Genomic DNA, 14,466 nt, shown 5'->3' with positions numbered 1-14,466 from the left:
GGTACCTGAGTAGTTCTGCTCAGGTTCCGTGGCATTCCGGGGACCTGGTTTCCCCGGGGAAGTGGCCACTTTTTTATTTGATCCGAAACCCATCTTGCGACGTCTCAAACTTCATGATTTCGCGAAACGAGCTCAATAGAGTCTAATTTGAGGTACCTGAGTGGTGCTGGTCAGGTTCCGTGGCATTATGGGGACCTAGTTCCCTCGGGGAAGTGGCCACTTTTTGATTTGATCCGAAACCCATCTTGCGATTTCTCAAACTTCATGATTTTGCGAAACGAGCTCAATAGAGTCTAATTTGGGTACAAAAGTGATTCTGGTCAGGTTCCATAGCATTCCAGGGGCCTGATTCCCCCGGGGAAGTGACCACTTTTTTATTTGATCCGATACCCATCTTGCGATGTCTCAAACTGCATGATTTCGCGAAACGATCTCAGTAGAGTCTAATTTGAGATACCTGTGTGGTGCTGGTCAGGTTGCGTGGCATTCCGTGTACCTAGCTCCCCCGGGGAAGTGGCCCATTTTGATATAACCTGAAACCCATCTTGCGACGTCTCAAACTTCATGATGTTGCGAAACGTGCTCAATATAGTCTAATTTGAGGTACCTGAGTGGTGCCGGTCAGGCTCCGTGGTATTCCTGGGACCTAGTTCCCCCGGGAAAGTGGCCACTTCTCGATCTGATCCGAAACCCATCTTGCGACCTCTCAAACTTCATGATTTCGCGAAACGAGCTCCGGAACCAGATAGCCAATGCCGATTCTCTTCTCAGGTTTAAAAACTAGAGACCTAACCGGTCCCAAGCAACACAACTTGTCGTAATTAGAAAATTACAACTTGTTTATATCTTCTTGCTGGTGCAAAATGGTGTTATGAATATCACATATACGACTACAATATAACGAAAAAAGCGCAAGAGGTGGAGTCATTATATAACATTATCTATGTTTCATTGGAATTGATTTTGAAACAATAATACAACACAATTATAACACATAATTCTGCTAATAAAAGTCAAACTGTCATTTTTTTTAAATTTTGTTTCTGATTTTGATAAATATCCATGAAAGTTCTATGAAGGAGTTTTGATAACGGTAATCGAATTATATATTTTCTATTCATTAGGCGTGATATTTAGCAAGCTACATAGTGCCAACTAACGTGCCGTTCTGAATTTGTGGTGAAACTAACATGTTTGGTGCTAGAGAAATCATGCGCCATTAGAAATGGATGAAATTATTGGCAAGTACATACAAAATCAATACGTAATGGGTGAAAATCAGTCATATTGTTGACCGAGGCCATGATAATTCGCCATTTTCATCATACTACATACTACTACTTTCATCATACTACTACATTGGTTGTCAAAGTTTTTCGACCCCCTAGCATATTTTAAATTTAACTGACTTTCGACCCTTCAAGGAAATTATAGTCACAATTGTCATTATAATCTGTTTTATAATATTAACTAAGTATAATATTAATGTCATCAACTAAATCTGGGGTTATCATTGATTGATTTAATATTATCAAACCTAAATAAATAACATTTTAAAGATTTTGACCAATTGGTAACATTCTCGATCCTCTACATATATCCAAAAGATATATTCATGCAATGTCAGGCATATGAAAGCTTTGAGTTAATAACTGTGAAAATGCTAATGGAATTTTAAGCTGGCAAGTAGGCCAAAAAAGCAATCAATCAGAAATCCAAAACATAAAACAACGGCTATGCGAATTACCAACATATTTTATATGACTTTATGTGTGCTTATAAACGCAACACGAGAATAATTACGATGAGAGATAAAGGATCAATTAGATGAAATTTCAGCCAATACATTCTATTTGAATAATTGCAATTTACAACGTTAGAACATGTGTTGTAAACTCCTTTTTCCGTTAGCTTTATATCCTACGTATGGGAAATCTAGTTTATAACAAAATTGGCGTTTATAATTTGCATTATTAAAATTAATTTTACATAAATCAAAAAGAATTTCAAAATTTTTGTACACCAATGTAATTCACTTCTGTGAAAAAGTACCTTCTATAAATGTTCTACTACAAATCTTATATAAAACTCGTATATAATACACATCGCAACCAAAATATAAGAGTTTGCTATAAAACAGTAATAAATCGGTTTTCAAAATACTTACGAATTGTATATAGGTTGCGGGGGTTACAAACAAAAACAATAACATACATAATAATATTGTGTACGTATTGATTCCTATTTCTGTTAAGAGATTATAAAAAAGTGATTTTAGTGAAATAATTCCATGAACCAGATAGCTCGTGAATATTTTTCGACTACGGAAGAGGCAGCTTCCCGGAAGAATAGTGAAGCCGACTTACCGACCTGGACCTAAGGAAGAAAATCTTATCATGGCCCCAAGGGGTACCCAGGATTGAAAATTAGTAAATCGAATATGTTTTAAAAATTGGAGGTAAGCGTGCATATTTTAATTCACAGCCGCAGTAGACTTCAAAATGATTATTACATCCAAGGGATATTTTTCGTGTGTCATTTCGACTGTTATATATGAGTATGCAAATATCATATATATAACAAACAAACATTACTCTCTCAGTTCTTGTTTTAAACTAGTTATAAACAAGTATTAAACACAAAAAACCGTCAACTATAACTTACCGATCCAAAAGCAATCAGAACCAAATTATGACCATTAAAATACGTGGTGTTACAATCAAAACCTATTTACAATTCGTATATAACTTTTATTTATAATTTTTTAATTGAGCAAAGTTGCAGGTGCTACTTGGGGTTCGTTTGGTAGGTGAATCGTCAAAATCGGCTGAGAATCAAAGGAGTTATGATTTTTTGAAGGCATTTTTTAGTGCCTAAAAAGTATCATGGGAGGATAAGGGTTAATGACGATAAATATGAGGGAAACCACAAAAGGCGTTTTGCCTCGGGGGGCGTTTTGGGGCCTCTTCCCCTACTGCTGACAATGGCCACTCTATGATTTACCACATTGTTTGGAAAATTTTACTTGAGTGATGTTAATGCTAATGCAGGGCCGGATTTAGGGGGGGGGGGGCGTGGCCCTCATAAATCTGTTGTACCAAAACCAACCTTTTTTGTACATTTTAGGGGCCCCATAAGCTCTCGGCCCAGGCCCCCTTCCGGCTAAATTAATAATGTTAAGATGAAAACTGGTGGTCAGGTTATTTAAGAGCTGCACTCCCTCATTGCATATGCATTGCTTGTTCCGCTTCCGTACCTAAAAGGGATAATCAAGCCTTGGTCTTGGTAGTCCTCTTTGAGTAGACACCTTTTTCTCGTTTTTAGTCCACCGGCTAGCTTCAAACTCCTTTTGAGCAGCCAAGCATCCACAATATTCCACAACTAGCGGCACGAACACTCAATTCATTTGACCAACAATATCACACACAATCGACCGAAGCGCCAACTTGTACATCAACCATCAAAAAATATATGGGAGTTTGTGCGACTTCACAACAAACGCTCAAACATGTTCAGCTGGCACGGCAACTGCTGAATGAAACGTACCATTGGTACTTCGCGTACCTGAAGGAATAAAATAGACCCCATCTCGTGATCCTTAGCCTCTTACCCAGAAACTCCTGTTTCTACCTCCTCGTGGTGCTGGACAGTGCACCATGATCCACCGGGAATAAGGAGGAATGGTGCTCCGGAAATGTATAGGGCTTAGTGTCAGACCCTGCACGTCAGCCTTGAAAAAAAAGCTCACGCAACGAATAATCAACTAGAGAGTATGGACCGGAACCATCGGCGAAGACCACTGCGATGAAAAGGACCTAGTGATTGGAAACTCGGTTCGTGGAACTGCAAATCTCTCAACTTCATCGGGAGCACACGCATACTCGCCGCTGTGCTCAAGGACCGTGGATTCGACATTGTTGCGCTGCAGGAGGTTTGGTTTGTTGAAAGGGATCAATCGTCCGAACGTAATCATACCATCTACCAGAGCTGCGGCAACAGACACGAGCGGGGGAGAGCTTTCATAGTGATGGGCGATATGCAAAGGCGCGTGCTCGAGGCCGATCAAAAAGAGAATGCAGGTTGAGGATCAAAGGCCGGTTCTTCAACTTTAGCATAATCATCGTCCATAGCCCACACTCCGCAAGCACTGATGATGATAAGGATGCATTATACGTGCAGTTGAAACGTCAGTGCGACAGCTGCCCAAGCCACGACGTCAGAATCTTCATAGGAGATTTGAACGCTTAGTTTGGCCAAGAGAAGGAGTTTAGACTATTGGAAAGTTCAGCGCTCACCGGCTGACGAACTGAAACCTACGACTAATTGATTTCGCAGCCTCCAAGAATATGACCATTCGCAATACCTTCTTACGCAATACCTTCTTTCCATATCGGTCCACCTGGAGATCCACTGCAGACACTGCAGACAGAATCACAAATCGACCACGTTCTGATTGATGGACGGCACTTCTCCGACATTATCGATGTCAGGACATATCGTGGCGCTAACATCGACTCTGACCACTATCTGGTGATGATTAAACTGCGCCCAAAACTACCCGTCATCAACAATGTTCGGCGCCGACGACCGCCGCGGTACGACCTAGAGCGACTGAAGCAACCTGATGTCGCCACTGCATACGCGCAGCATCTCGAGACAGCGTTGCCGCAAGAGGGTGAGCTCGATGGGGCCCCTCTTGAGGACTGCTGGAATACAGTTAAAGCAGCCATTAACGACGCAACGGAGAACAACGTCGAGTATGTGGGACGAAGTTGGCGGAACGATTGGTTCGACGAAGAGTGCAGACAGATTCTGGAGGAGAAGGACGCAGCGCGGGCGGTCGCGTTGTAGCAAGGTACCCGGCAGAACATGAAACGTTATAGACGGAAGGGGAGACAGCAGACCCGCCTTTTTCAGGAGAAGAAACGTGGCCTGGAAGAAGCGGAGTGCGAGGAGATGGAACAGCTCTGCCGTTCTCAAGAAACACGCATGTTCTACCAGAAGCTCAACGCATCCCGTGCCGCGAGGCGAAATGTTCCGGGATAAAGATGGGAGCATCTTGACGGACGAACGTGTGGTGATCGAAAGGTGGAAGTAGCACTGCGAGGAACATTTGAATGGCGCTGAGAGTACAGGCAGTGAAAGTCAAGGCAGCGGAAGAGATGACTACGTTAGTGCAGCGGGCGATGGAAGCCAACCAGCCCCCACCTTGAGGAAAGTTGAGGATGCGATCCAAGCTTCGTTGACGGCCGCTCGACAACGGACCAGATCTTTACTGTACGGAAAATCCTTCAAAAATGCCGTGAATACCAGGTTCCAACGCATCATCTGTTCGCAAAACTGTGTGACGATTTCGGGCGAACACTTCAGTTCGTTCGAATCGCGCCGGGGACTAAGACAAGGTGATGGACTTTCGTGCCAGTTGTTCAAAATTGCGCTGGAAGGTGTCATGCGGAGAGCCGGGTGTTTATTTATTTATTTTATTTATTTTATTTTATTTGTCGTCAATAATTTCGTAGACCGTTACATACATATATGTGGCTATAGGCCTACGTATCTGAGGATGGAGCATCTGAGGAGAATGAAACGGAGTCCGATGATGACTCAGAAGAACTGGAAAGTACAGGAAATGAGAGTGATTGCCCGAGCAACACTCATGTTGTGCGTAGATCATAGTAACTTATATGTGACCAAATCAAGTCACAATTAGATTGCTGCAGCCAGTTTCACTTGACATGTGCTGCTTGGGTGATTTGAGGTAGTGAAAGTAAAAAACAAATAGTTTTCAGTGAAGCTTGACTCAGGTGCCCGCTGGGAATCCACCTGCATCCATCGAAAACGGCTCGTTTCGTTCTCAAATCATCGAATGAAAGTGCTTGGAGTGTACGATATAGATCTGATCTGATCCGAAGGGCCCTCCTTAGCCATGCGGCCAGCTACAAAACAAGCTGAGGGTGGCAAATGCAAAAATGGTAACTTGGCTTAGAAACCTCACGGTTAATAACTGTGGAAGTGCTTAATGGACACTAAGCTGCGAGGCGGCTGTGGGGATGTAATGCCAATAAGGAGGAGAAGAAGAAGATAGATCTGATCCCGAATCAGTGGGAAACAAGACTGGCGCGCGGGTCACGCCCCGCATAGCATCCGAGCAGCAGTAAAGAAAGAACTGGATTCCATGGAACGTCTCGATGTTATAGAGAAGATTCACACAGCAACCCCGATGGTTTTTGACTACGGAAATCGTAGCAAGTAGAAGCGAACCAATGAGCCGCGAACGAATACGACATGGCGCAGCAGGTAAGATGGACATCGCAGCGAGCAGCAACATCCGAGGTTCCGATGGATGAGGAAGCGGGTGGCACCGCCCTCTGTCCATCGGCACCTCGGTTCAATATCAGCGCCTCTGTCCTAAAGCGCTAGACCTGGTGCGTCACGGATCACATAAAAATGGATGCATGCCACATTCATTAATATGTTTGGGATTGTTTTTCGCTGTTTTAGGCTCATGGTTGATTAAAAAAGAAAATTTAAAGTATTCCGGAGCGAGTAGGACTTTGAGAAAAAAAAATGCTTTGAAGCGAACAGGACCTCGAGATTCAAAACATTTCGGAGCGAGTAAGACTCAGAGGTTGAAAATATAGTTTCCGGAGCGAGTAGGACTCCGAGGTGCAAGGAAAAGAAAAAAATCCGGAGCGAGTAGGACTCCGAGATTAAAAGTACAATTTTCCGGAGCTAGTAGGTATCCAAGGTTGAAAGGAAAAAATTCAAAAATCGGGAGCGAGTAGGACTCCGTGATAAAAAAAGCGAGTAAGATCCCGGGTTAAAAAAATTGCGGGAGTGCAGGACTTCGAGATTTTTAAATATTGCGAAGTGAATAGGTATCCAAGGGTGAAAATAAAGATTTCGGATCTAGTAGGATCCCAAGGCTGTAAAAAAACGGGGCCGGCAGGACTCAAAATCTGTAAGACAAAGAAAAACTAACAGAAGAGAATTTAAAGAACAATATTCCGAACCCCGTGTTGAAAAAAAAATGTTTGCGAAGCGAGCAGGACTATGAGATTCCCAAATACAGTATCCCCCCGTTTATCCGGACCTCGCCAATCCGACGACTCCTTAGTCCGGATCTCGGAATCCGAATCCGGAATTTTCCGGATTAAAAAGTATCAACACCCATTTAAACACATTATGCTGTCAGTTTTCAAATTTGTGCAGTGATTTTGTTTTGGTTCATTTGTATGGATTTGACAGTCGGATTAATGAGAGCAATCCCGATGGTCCGGCCATACATTTGTCGGATCAGCGGAGGTATACCGTAATTCAAGAGCGACTAAAGCTCCCAGGCTAAAAATAAAGATTCCGGAGTGAATTGGACCCCAAGGCTGTAAAAAAACAGTTCTAGCAGAACTCCGAGGTTGAAAGATAAGGAAAAAAGCGATCAGATTGAGTAGGACTCTGAGATGAAAAGAACAATATCCTGGAGCAAGCAGGATTCCGAAGTTTAGAATGAAGAAAGTTTTCTGGAGCAAGTAAGCCTCCGAATTATCAAAAACACAATGTTAAAGTGAACAGAACTCAGAGACAGAAATGATTTAACTATTTTGTTCAACGATGCTGGTCATTAGGCCGAAGGTCATTAGCCCGAATGGTCATTAGGCCGAATGGCCATTAGGCGGAATGAGAACTGGGGAGTGAGAAGTGAGTAGTGCGAAGTGAGGAAGAACTTGAACGGAAGTAGAAAAGGAAAAAGGAGGAAGAAGAAAGAAAAAGAGGGCAAAGGAAAAAGGGAAAATGAATAAGGAAGAATGAAGAAAGAAGAAGAAGGAAAGAAGAAGAAAGAAGAAAGAACGAAGAAGGAAGAAGGGAGAAGCAAAAAAAGAAGAAGGAAGACGGGAGAAAGGAGGAGTAAAACGGAAGAAAGAAAAAAAAAAGAAGGAAAAGGAAGAAAAAGAAGGAAGAGGGAAAAAGAGAGAAGTATGGAGGAAAAAACAATAAGGAAGAGGGGAGGAGAAAGAAGGAAGAAGGAAGAAGGAAAAAGGGAAAAAGGAAGAAGGAATAAGCAAGAAAGAAGCAGGAAGAAGGAAAAAGAAAGAAAGATTAAAAAGAAGGAAGTCGGGAGAAAGAATAAGAAAAAAGGAAGAAGGAAGAAAACGGAAGAAAGAATGCAGAAGGAGAGAGGAAGAAATAAGGAAGAAGAATGAGGGAAGGACGAAAACGAAGAAGAAAGAAGTAAGGAGGAAGAAGGAAGAAAGCAGAAAGAAGAAGGAAGAAAGAAGAAGGCAGAAGGGAAAAAGAAAAAACGGAAGGAGCAAGAAAGAAGAAAGAAGAAGGAAGAATGAAAAAATAAGAAGAGAGAAGGTACGATAAAAAAGAAAAAGAAAAGGTAAGAAAATTCACTTACGCCTATTTGAAAAGTTCCTGGAGTTGATTAAAAGGAATATGAATAGGAATACTATTCGAATAAGATTGGCTTGATTAAAGTAGGAGCTAAAGGGCGTTTTGCGTCATGGGTTTTCCGGCAACAAAATATCAAAAATGTTACAGTTAAGGCAACAGTGCAGTCTTTGCCTAGCTAGAGCATATTTCTTCCCTTCCGCTAACGGGTTTAAATCGCTGTTATTTGCCTGGCTTGGTAAGAGTTGTCATCATGCTATTACTCAAGCTGTTCCCGGGTGGACGTTAGGCAAAATAACAGCGATTTCAACAATGCTGTTCTTACGATATGGCCCTCCGCTTAGAAAAAAAAATCAAAATTCTGTTCGCTTCACACTTGTTTCTTACTTCTATTCTTCATTGTATAATTGTATCTCTCTTCATGATTCCATAAATTCAATTAAAACCACAGAATGTTTTAAAAATCAGAGTTAAGTTAGGGAAGGTAGATAAACTAATATTATACTGAGGAGAGCAGCAAATTCGATGTACATACATGTACATCCACAACACGCATCGCTTTAGTTCATTAACTGAATCGCTACATGTACGTGTATTGCACTTCACTCTCTGAATCTTTTGTGAAAATTCGGGACGTTCAGCATGAACACGGAATCATGAAAATCTATACAAATTAACGAATCACATTCTATTTTTTTGTTAGATTCACTTTCACGTTATCAAAATTTTCATTCTTATTTTCGTTTACGAAAACTGTATCTAAAAATAGATCTCACTGATCGTACGAGTGTCGCTTTCTATAGGATATTTTGTTTTTGAACTCAGTTCGCCAACATCTAATTAATAGAAGTACATAATGATAATGTCCCACTTTTAATTACATCCATGCACCAATTACCCCAATCACACCATTACACCATTTATTTACAACACAGGGCACTAAACACTTAAATTTGATCCTTACTTGGTCACCACCAGCTGCAGTTGCTCGCCAGCCTGTTTGATCACGGATTCCGCCGTGGCAAGGCGCATCGCCGAAGCGTCCGCCCCGTTGATTGTGACAATCTGGTCGCCCAGGTTCAGACCGGCCTTGGCCGCCGGGCTGTTCTCCTTGACCTGGTTCGGAATAAGAAAACGTTCACGTATGACCCGCACCGACAGATCGTCCGTTTCGAACGGAATAATGTTGCGCTTGAACTTTGGCCGTTTGTAGTAGTCGGGAGCATCGTCACGCTTCGAGGGCCGCTGCTGGCCAACTGCGTCCTCGTACTGTTCGGAATCCTCCCCCGGGCCTAGTTTCGGTTCCTCCAGAGCCATCTCGGCAGATGGTCAAAAACAATGATCACGGTTTCAACAATTGAAGGAAACTAAGTTCGGCCAGGGGTCAGCGCACAAAATAATCGCGGATTTTATCGCGGGATGAGATTCGAACGGTTGGACAATAGACGCGAGACTGAAAACCCGATAATGAGGGCAAATGTTGGATGCCATACAGATGGGTTGCCCTGGGCCATCATCATCATCGTCGTCGTTGGCGTTTATTTTTCGTCGGTGATTTTATTATGTGATCTGGTTATTCTTTGATGGTTTGTTCGGATTTTCATATTTTTAAAACAAAGTTTCGTCTGCTCTCATGTGTGCAATCGGTGAAACCTACTATTTGAACCCGATCTAAAATACAATCGGAAAAGGAATTTTGAAAGCTTTTCCAAACTTGTTTTCTTGTAGTAAGTGTGTTAAATCGAAATCTAATCATTGCACTTTTCGAATTTTTATTTCCACCTTATTCCAAATTTATTGAGATTTTGTACTATGTCGGGACTCGGGATGTTGCGTTTCAATTGATTCCGACCAACAGAAATAGCATAAATAAATGCAATGATATGTACCTAGATGCACTTTAGCTTGTCGACAAGCTGACATTAAACATATGGCAAGCTTATTTAGTAACACAGAGTTGATGTTTCGATTCGTAATATTTTTACTTTCATATTAATCATATTAATCCAAAGCAAAATAAGGCAAGACGCCATCCAGCACATTTAAAACAAACAAAACTGTTCGGTTCTCTATAGTTCATATCTGGGTAAACCTTTTAACGGGTACCTATACAACCGACTCCCAAACGATGATAGAAAATTCACCTCTCTGAGAAGAGAAAAATATTCAATAGAGAATAGAGTCTCAGACAATTCTGAAGCAACGACAATCATTATTTTCTTAAAATGAAATGAAAATTTAACCTATGTAAATCTGACGTCAAGGGCAATGTAGTTGTCGCAGGATTTAATTTATTTGTACATATTGCAATCTACACGGGATCAGTTTCAAATAAATACTCATAAAGTGGTCGAAACTTGTCGCAGTGGATGAAACAGTTTCCGTTTGCAGTCAATCATTTTGGATACACTCAGGCAAATTGGCTATCGATCATCATAATCCTGCCTTTTGAAAATTTGCAATAAGTTTTGGATTTAAAATTCATTTTCTTAAGGCACATTTATGAAATTACAATGAAGCGTTATAAACGTTGTACGCTACACATGAATTATTCCATAGCCCTACCTTATGAATCGCAGAAGTAGTACTTGGAGGTCATAACCACGCCTTATGAATTTCGTAATTTTTTAAGAAGCATCGTAATGAATTCATAATGCAGATCTATGAATTCATTATTGCATTTTGCGATATATTAATCGATTCATAATGCTGCATTATGAATTCCTAAGTCGTGTATATTGAAAATTTTCTTGTGTTATAAATATGCGCGTTAATAATGGTAATCAAAATTTTGGTTCATTCATATAGTTGTGCAAACATGACATGTGTTTTATTATTCGCGTTTTAGTTGTATTGAGAACATCGAGGTTATGAAAAAATGAGCGATGTAGAACGCGTTTCAAAATATCTTCGAATCTAGATAAAGTTACTTAACTACTTTATTCGAATTAAACCCATTCCTTTTCACATATTGGCTCAGTTGAGTTCAATTGAACACTATATTATTCACCGACACTTGAGAACACTTCAACATAAGATTTTTTCACACCCCCTCGATGTTGAATTCAACCGCACGACTTGAAAACTTTGCTATAAATGAGAACATGATTCTCTTGACAGAAGCGCCTTCCTTCCGATTAGGGTAACTACAACGAGCATGATGTCTTTCATAAAATGCCTTATGATTTCCTTCAAATCAGCTTTGAACAAAATTTCAAAAAGTGTCTCATGAAATTCAATCCAGGCAACGAATAAACAACATACGTTCGCTTATGAAATCTAAAAAGCTGAAGATGGAAAGCATGAGAGACTTATGTTTCAACCATTTTCCACAATTTTGTAGATTCATAATTTTTGCCTTATGTATTTCGTATGTTCATTTGCCTGAGTGTAGGACAACACGCCACAGTAGCGCTGCTCGTTGGACGCATCTAAATTTAGACCGTAAACACCGTGTCGGTCGAAGCCAACGATCACACACCGGTTGAGGATTGTTATCATTCACAAATAGGGCGATAGATGACTTTGGCAAATGTTTGCACTAATGGAAGATCAAATTTCCTGAAGCTCAAGTGCAAATGTTTTATTATACATAGAGAAGACGATTCGTATGGACGAATCGCCGGATAAGCCTGATAATGCTATTATTGGGAATCATTACATACTGATCTTCAGTGTAGAGGATCTATTGTCGAAAATATGTCAGAACCAAACTACATTGGTTCTCGGCAAAAACAAAAGGGGATCATTCCCCTACTAAGAATTTTGTAGTCAAATTTAGCACGAGAGATATTAGGAAACCAATACTGCCAATAAAGCTGTCAGTCGTCTTATATTTACTAATTAACATTGTCACGAGAAGTTTGGTTTGTGACTACAATACACCGTTGTGAATGACAGACAAAATGTTAACTCAGATTACTGTGGTTAGTGGATTTTTTAACAGGTTAACAATTTGGTAAGAATCCATTAGACATGATAAATAATTGAATAAATGATTTGGTTTGGTAATTGAATACCTTATTTGTGAATAAATAATTTGGAATAAGAATAGAATTGCATTGGCAGTGCAAAAAAATATTAATATTTGAATTTATCTTAAGAAATCTTTATCCAGCGTTGGTGGTTCCAAAAGATATTTTAGTTACCAGATAAAAATTGTCCCTTCGGTTCCCTTTGTTCTGCTGTCCGAAACATGTGTGGTACCAAACTGTCAAATCGTATGTATTTTTCCTTCATTTAAATATCAATGAAGGAAACATTCATACACCAAATATCCTCGCCAGCAAAAGATGTTCCGGACAGCGACGACAGGGACAATCTTTATCTAGTAACTAAAATATCTTCTGTGGTTCCTTGACCATCGTCGTCTATGACTATATACTGCTTCTCAATACATCTTAGTTTTCACCATTCAGCCAATCAAAATGCTCCTTCTACCTAGCTGCCACAATAGTCTTGTCTGTCAGCAAATTCCCCTTTCGGTCATTGCACATGGCGGGTACTAGCACAGTCTTATGCCGCGCGCCATTGACAGTCGCGTAAAACCTCCGCATATTGTTTCTATCCATGTTCAGTTCACCTGCGCTTTACCTATCATACAGTATTCATTGATTTATTTTTTTAATATTTATTTATTTTTCATTATTATTCAAGATTCATACTCTCTTCGTAGTGCCTTTTCTTTCTGCGGTAGATTCGTTTCCTTCTGCTCTTTCTACACTGTACCGCTCTATATTGTATTGGGAAGCAGCCACTACCATCCGACTCCTGGCAGCACTTTTCCCTTCCGTCAGTCGCTGGCAGGTTAGTGGATATTATCCCACAATCTGTTGACGTCGACCAATCCACTGACATTTCCTATCAACTCGTCCAGCTTCAGGCGATACTATTCAGCAATCCTATCACCGAAGTTATCCGAATAACTGTTCGGGCCTCTAATGACCTTACATCTATTGCGTTCATGAAATGTTGTTCGTCGATCAGCACATGGTCTATTAGTGAGCAATGTCGCCACTCGGGTCGCAGACCGTTTTCGTTGGTAGCGGAATGAAGGCTTTCCGTATCAATGACAGGCAGGAGAAGCTTTCTCTCCTGATTCCTTTTACATACCCGATGACAAACTTTACACCGTGTGTTGGTCACTCTTCGTAGGCCTTATAAAGCTCGCATCCTTCATTTTATCAGGCTTAACGATCGTTGGGGCATACCTAGATGCTGATCAGGCTGTAGTTAAAGAATTTGCACTTCATTCTCAACACGCAAATACGGTCTCTTTTCGTCTTCAACTTAATAACTTGCTTCATCTGCTTCCTGATCACCATGAAGCCAACGCCGCGTTCTCCTTTGTCACCGCTGCTATAGTAGATGTGGTACTTGAATAAAGTGTTTGCGATGGGATCCACCGCTCGGAATTAACGTTACCAGGGTTGCACTACCTACATTGCGTTGGCTGCCTTCTAGATGCTGACACGATGCAGCACTGAGTACACAATTTGGCTTCGAGTCTCTCGCTATAGCAAGAATGGTAAGCAATGGAACTAGCTAATATAACAATTATAACATTTCAAATAATATAAACATTTAAATGAAGCTAACGAGCAATAAATCTATCAATATTGTTTTTAACATGTTCTTCTAGACGACTCTTAAATTGGCTGATTGGCTGTGCGTTTTTGGTGTCATCAGGAAGTTGGTTGTATATAGACGGTCCTATGTTCTGAAATCGTTTCCTTCCTATTTCAGTTCTAAACCCACTTAATTGCAGCAAATGAGCGTTCCGAGTACGGTATTGATGTATAGCAGAAGCAAACGACCAGTTATGATGCAGGTTCAAATTATTTATGATTTTGTACATAGTAAGGCATATTCGAAGAGTGAACATACCTTTTATTGGAAAAATCCTATGTTCCGTGGTATTATATAAGCTATTTGTGGGATATAGGAATGGTAATTTGTATATCGCTTTGATACATCGATTTTGCTGGACCTGGATGTCCTTAAGATACATGTTATACGATGTTCCCCAAACAGCAATACCATATTGATACCGACTATGGATAAACGAATAATATA

General features: G+C 40.6%; 1 protein-coding gene across 4 annotated transcripts in view; it reads right to left on the bottom strand.

Annotated features, from left to right (window-relative positions):
* Positions 1 to 14,466, bottom strand: part of LOC134202000 (PDZ and LIM domain protein 7) — a 52,558-nt gene that overhangs the window by 23,307 nt on the left and 14,785 nt on the right. For 2 of the 4 annotated variants that reach the window (XM_062677161.1, XM_062677163.1), the window contains exon 2: positions 9,356 to 9,507. In XM_062677161.1, the coding sequence (XP_062533145.1) occupies positions 9,356 to 9,507 (152 nt within the window). Of the gene's footprint in view, positions 1 to 9,355; positions 9,852 to 14,466 lie in introns of those variants that run through there. The other 2 variants (XM_062677160.1, XM_062677162.1) reach the window with 1 other exon arrangement.

The sequence above is a fragment of the Armigeres subalbatus genome, chromosome 1, assembly GCF_024139115.2.
Source record: "Armigeres subalbatus isolate Guangzhou_Male chromosome 1, GZ_Asu_2, whole genome shotgun sequence".
Taxonomy (NCBI): domain Eukaryota; kingdom Metazoa; phylum Arthropoda; class Insecta; order Diptera; family Culicidae; genus Armigeres; species Armigeres subalbatus.
This window is presented reverse-complemented; position numbering and strand designations above follow the sequence as displayed.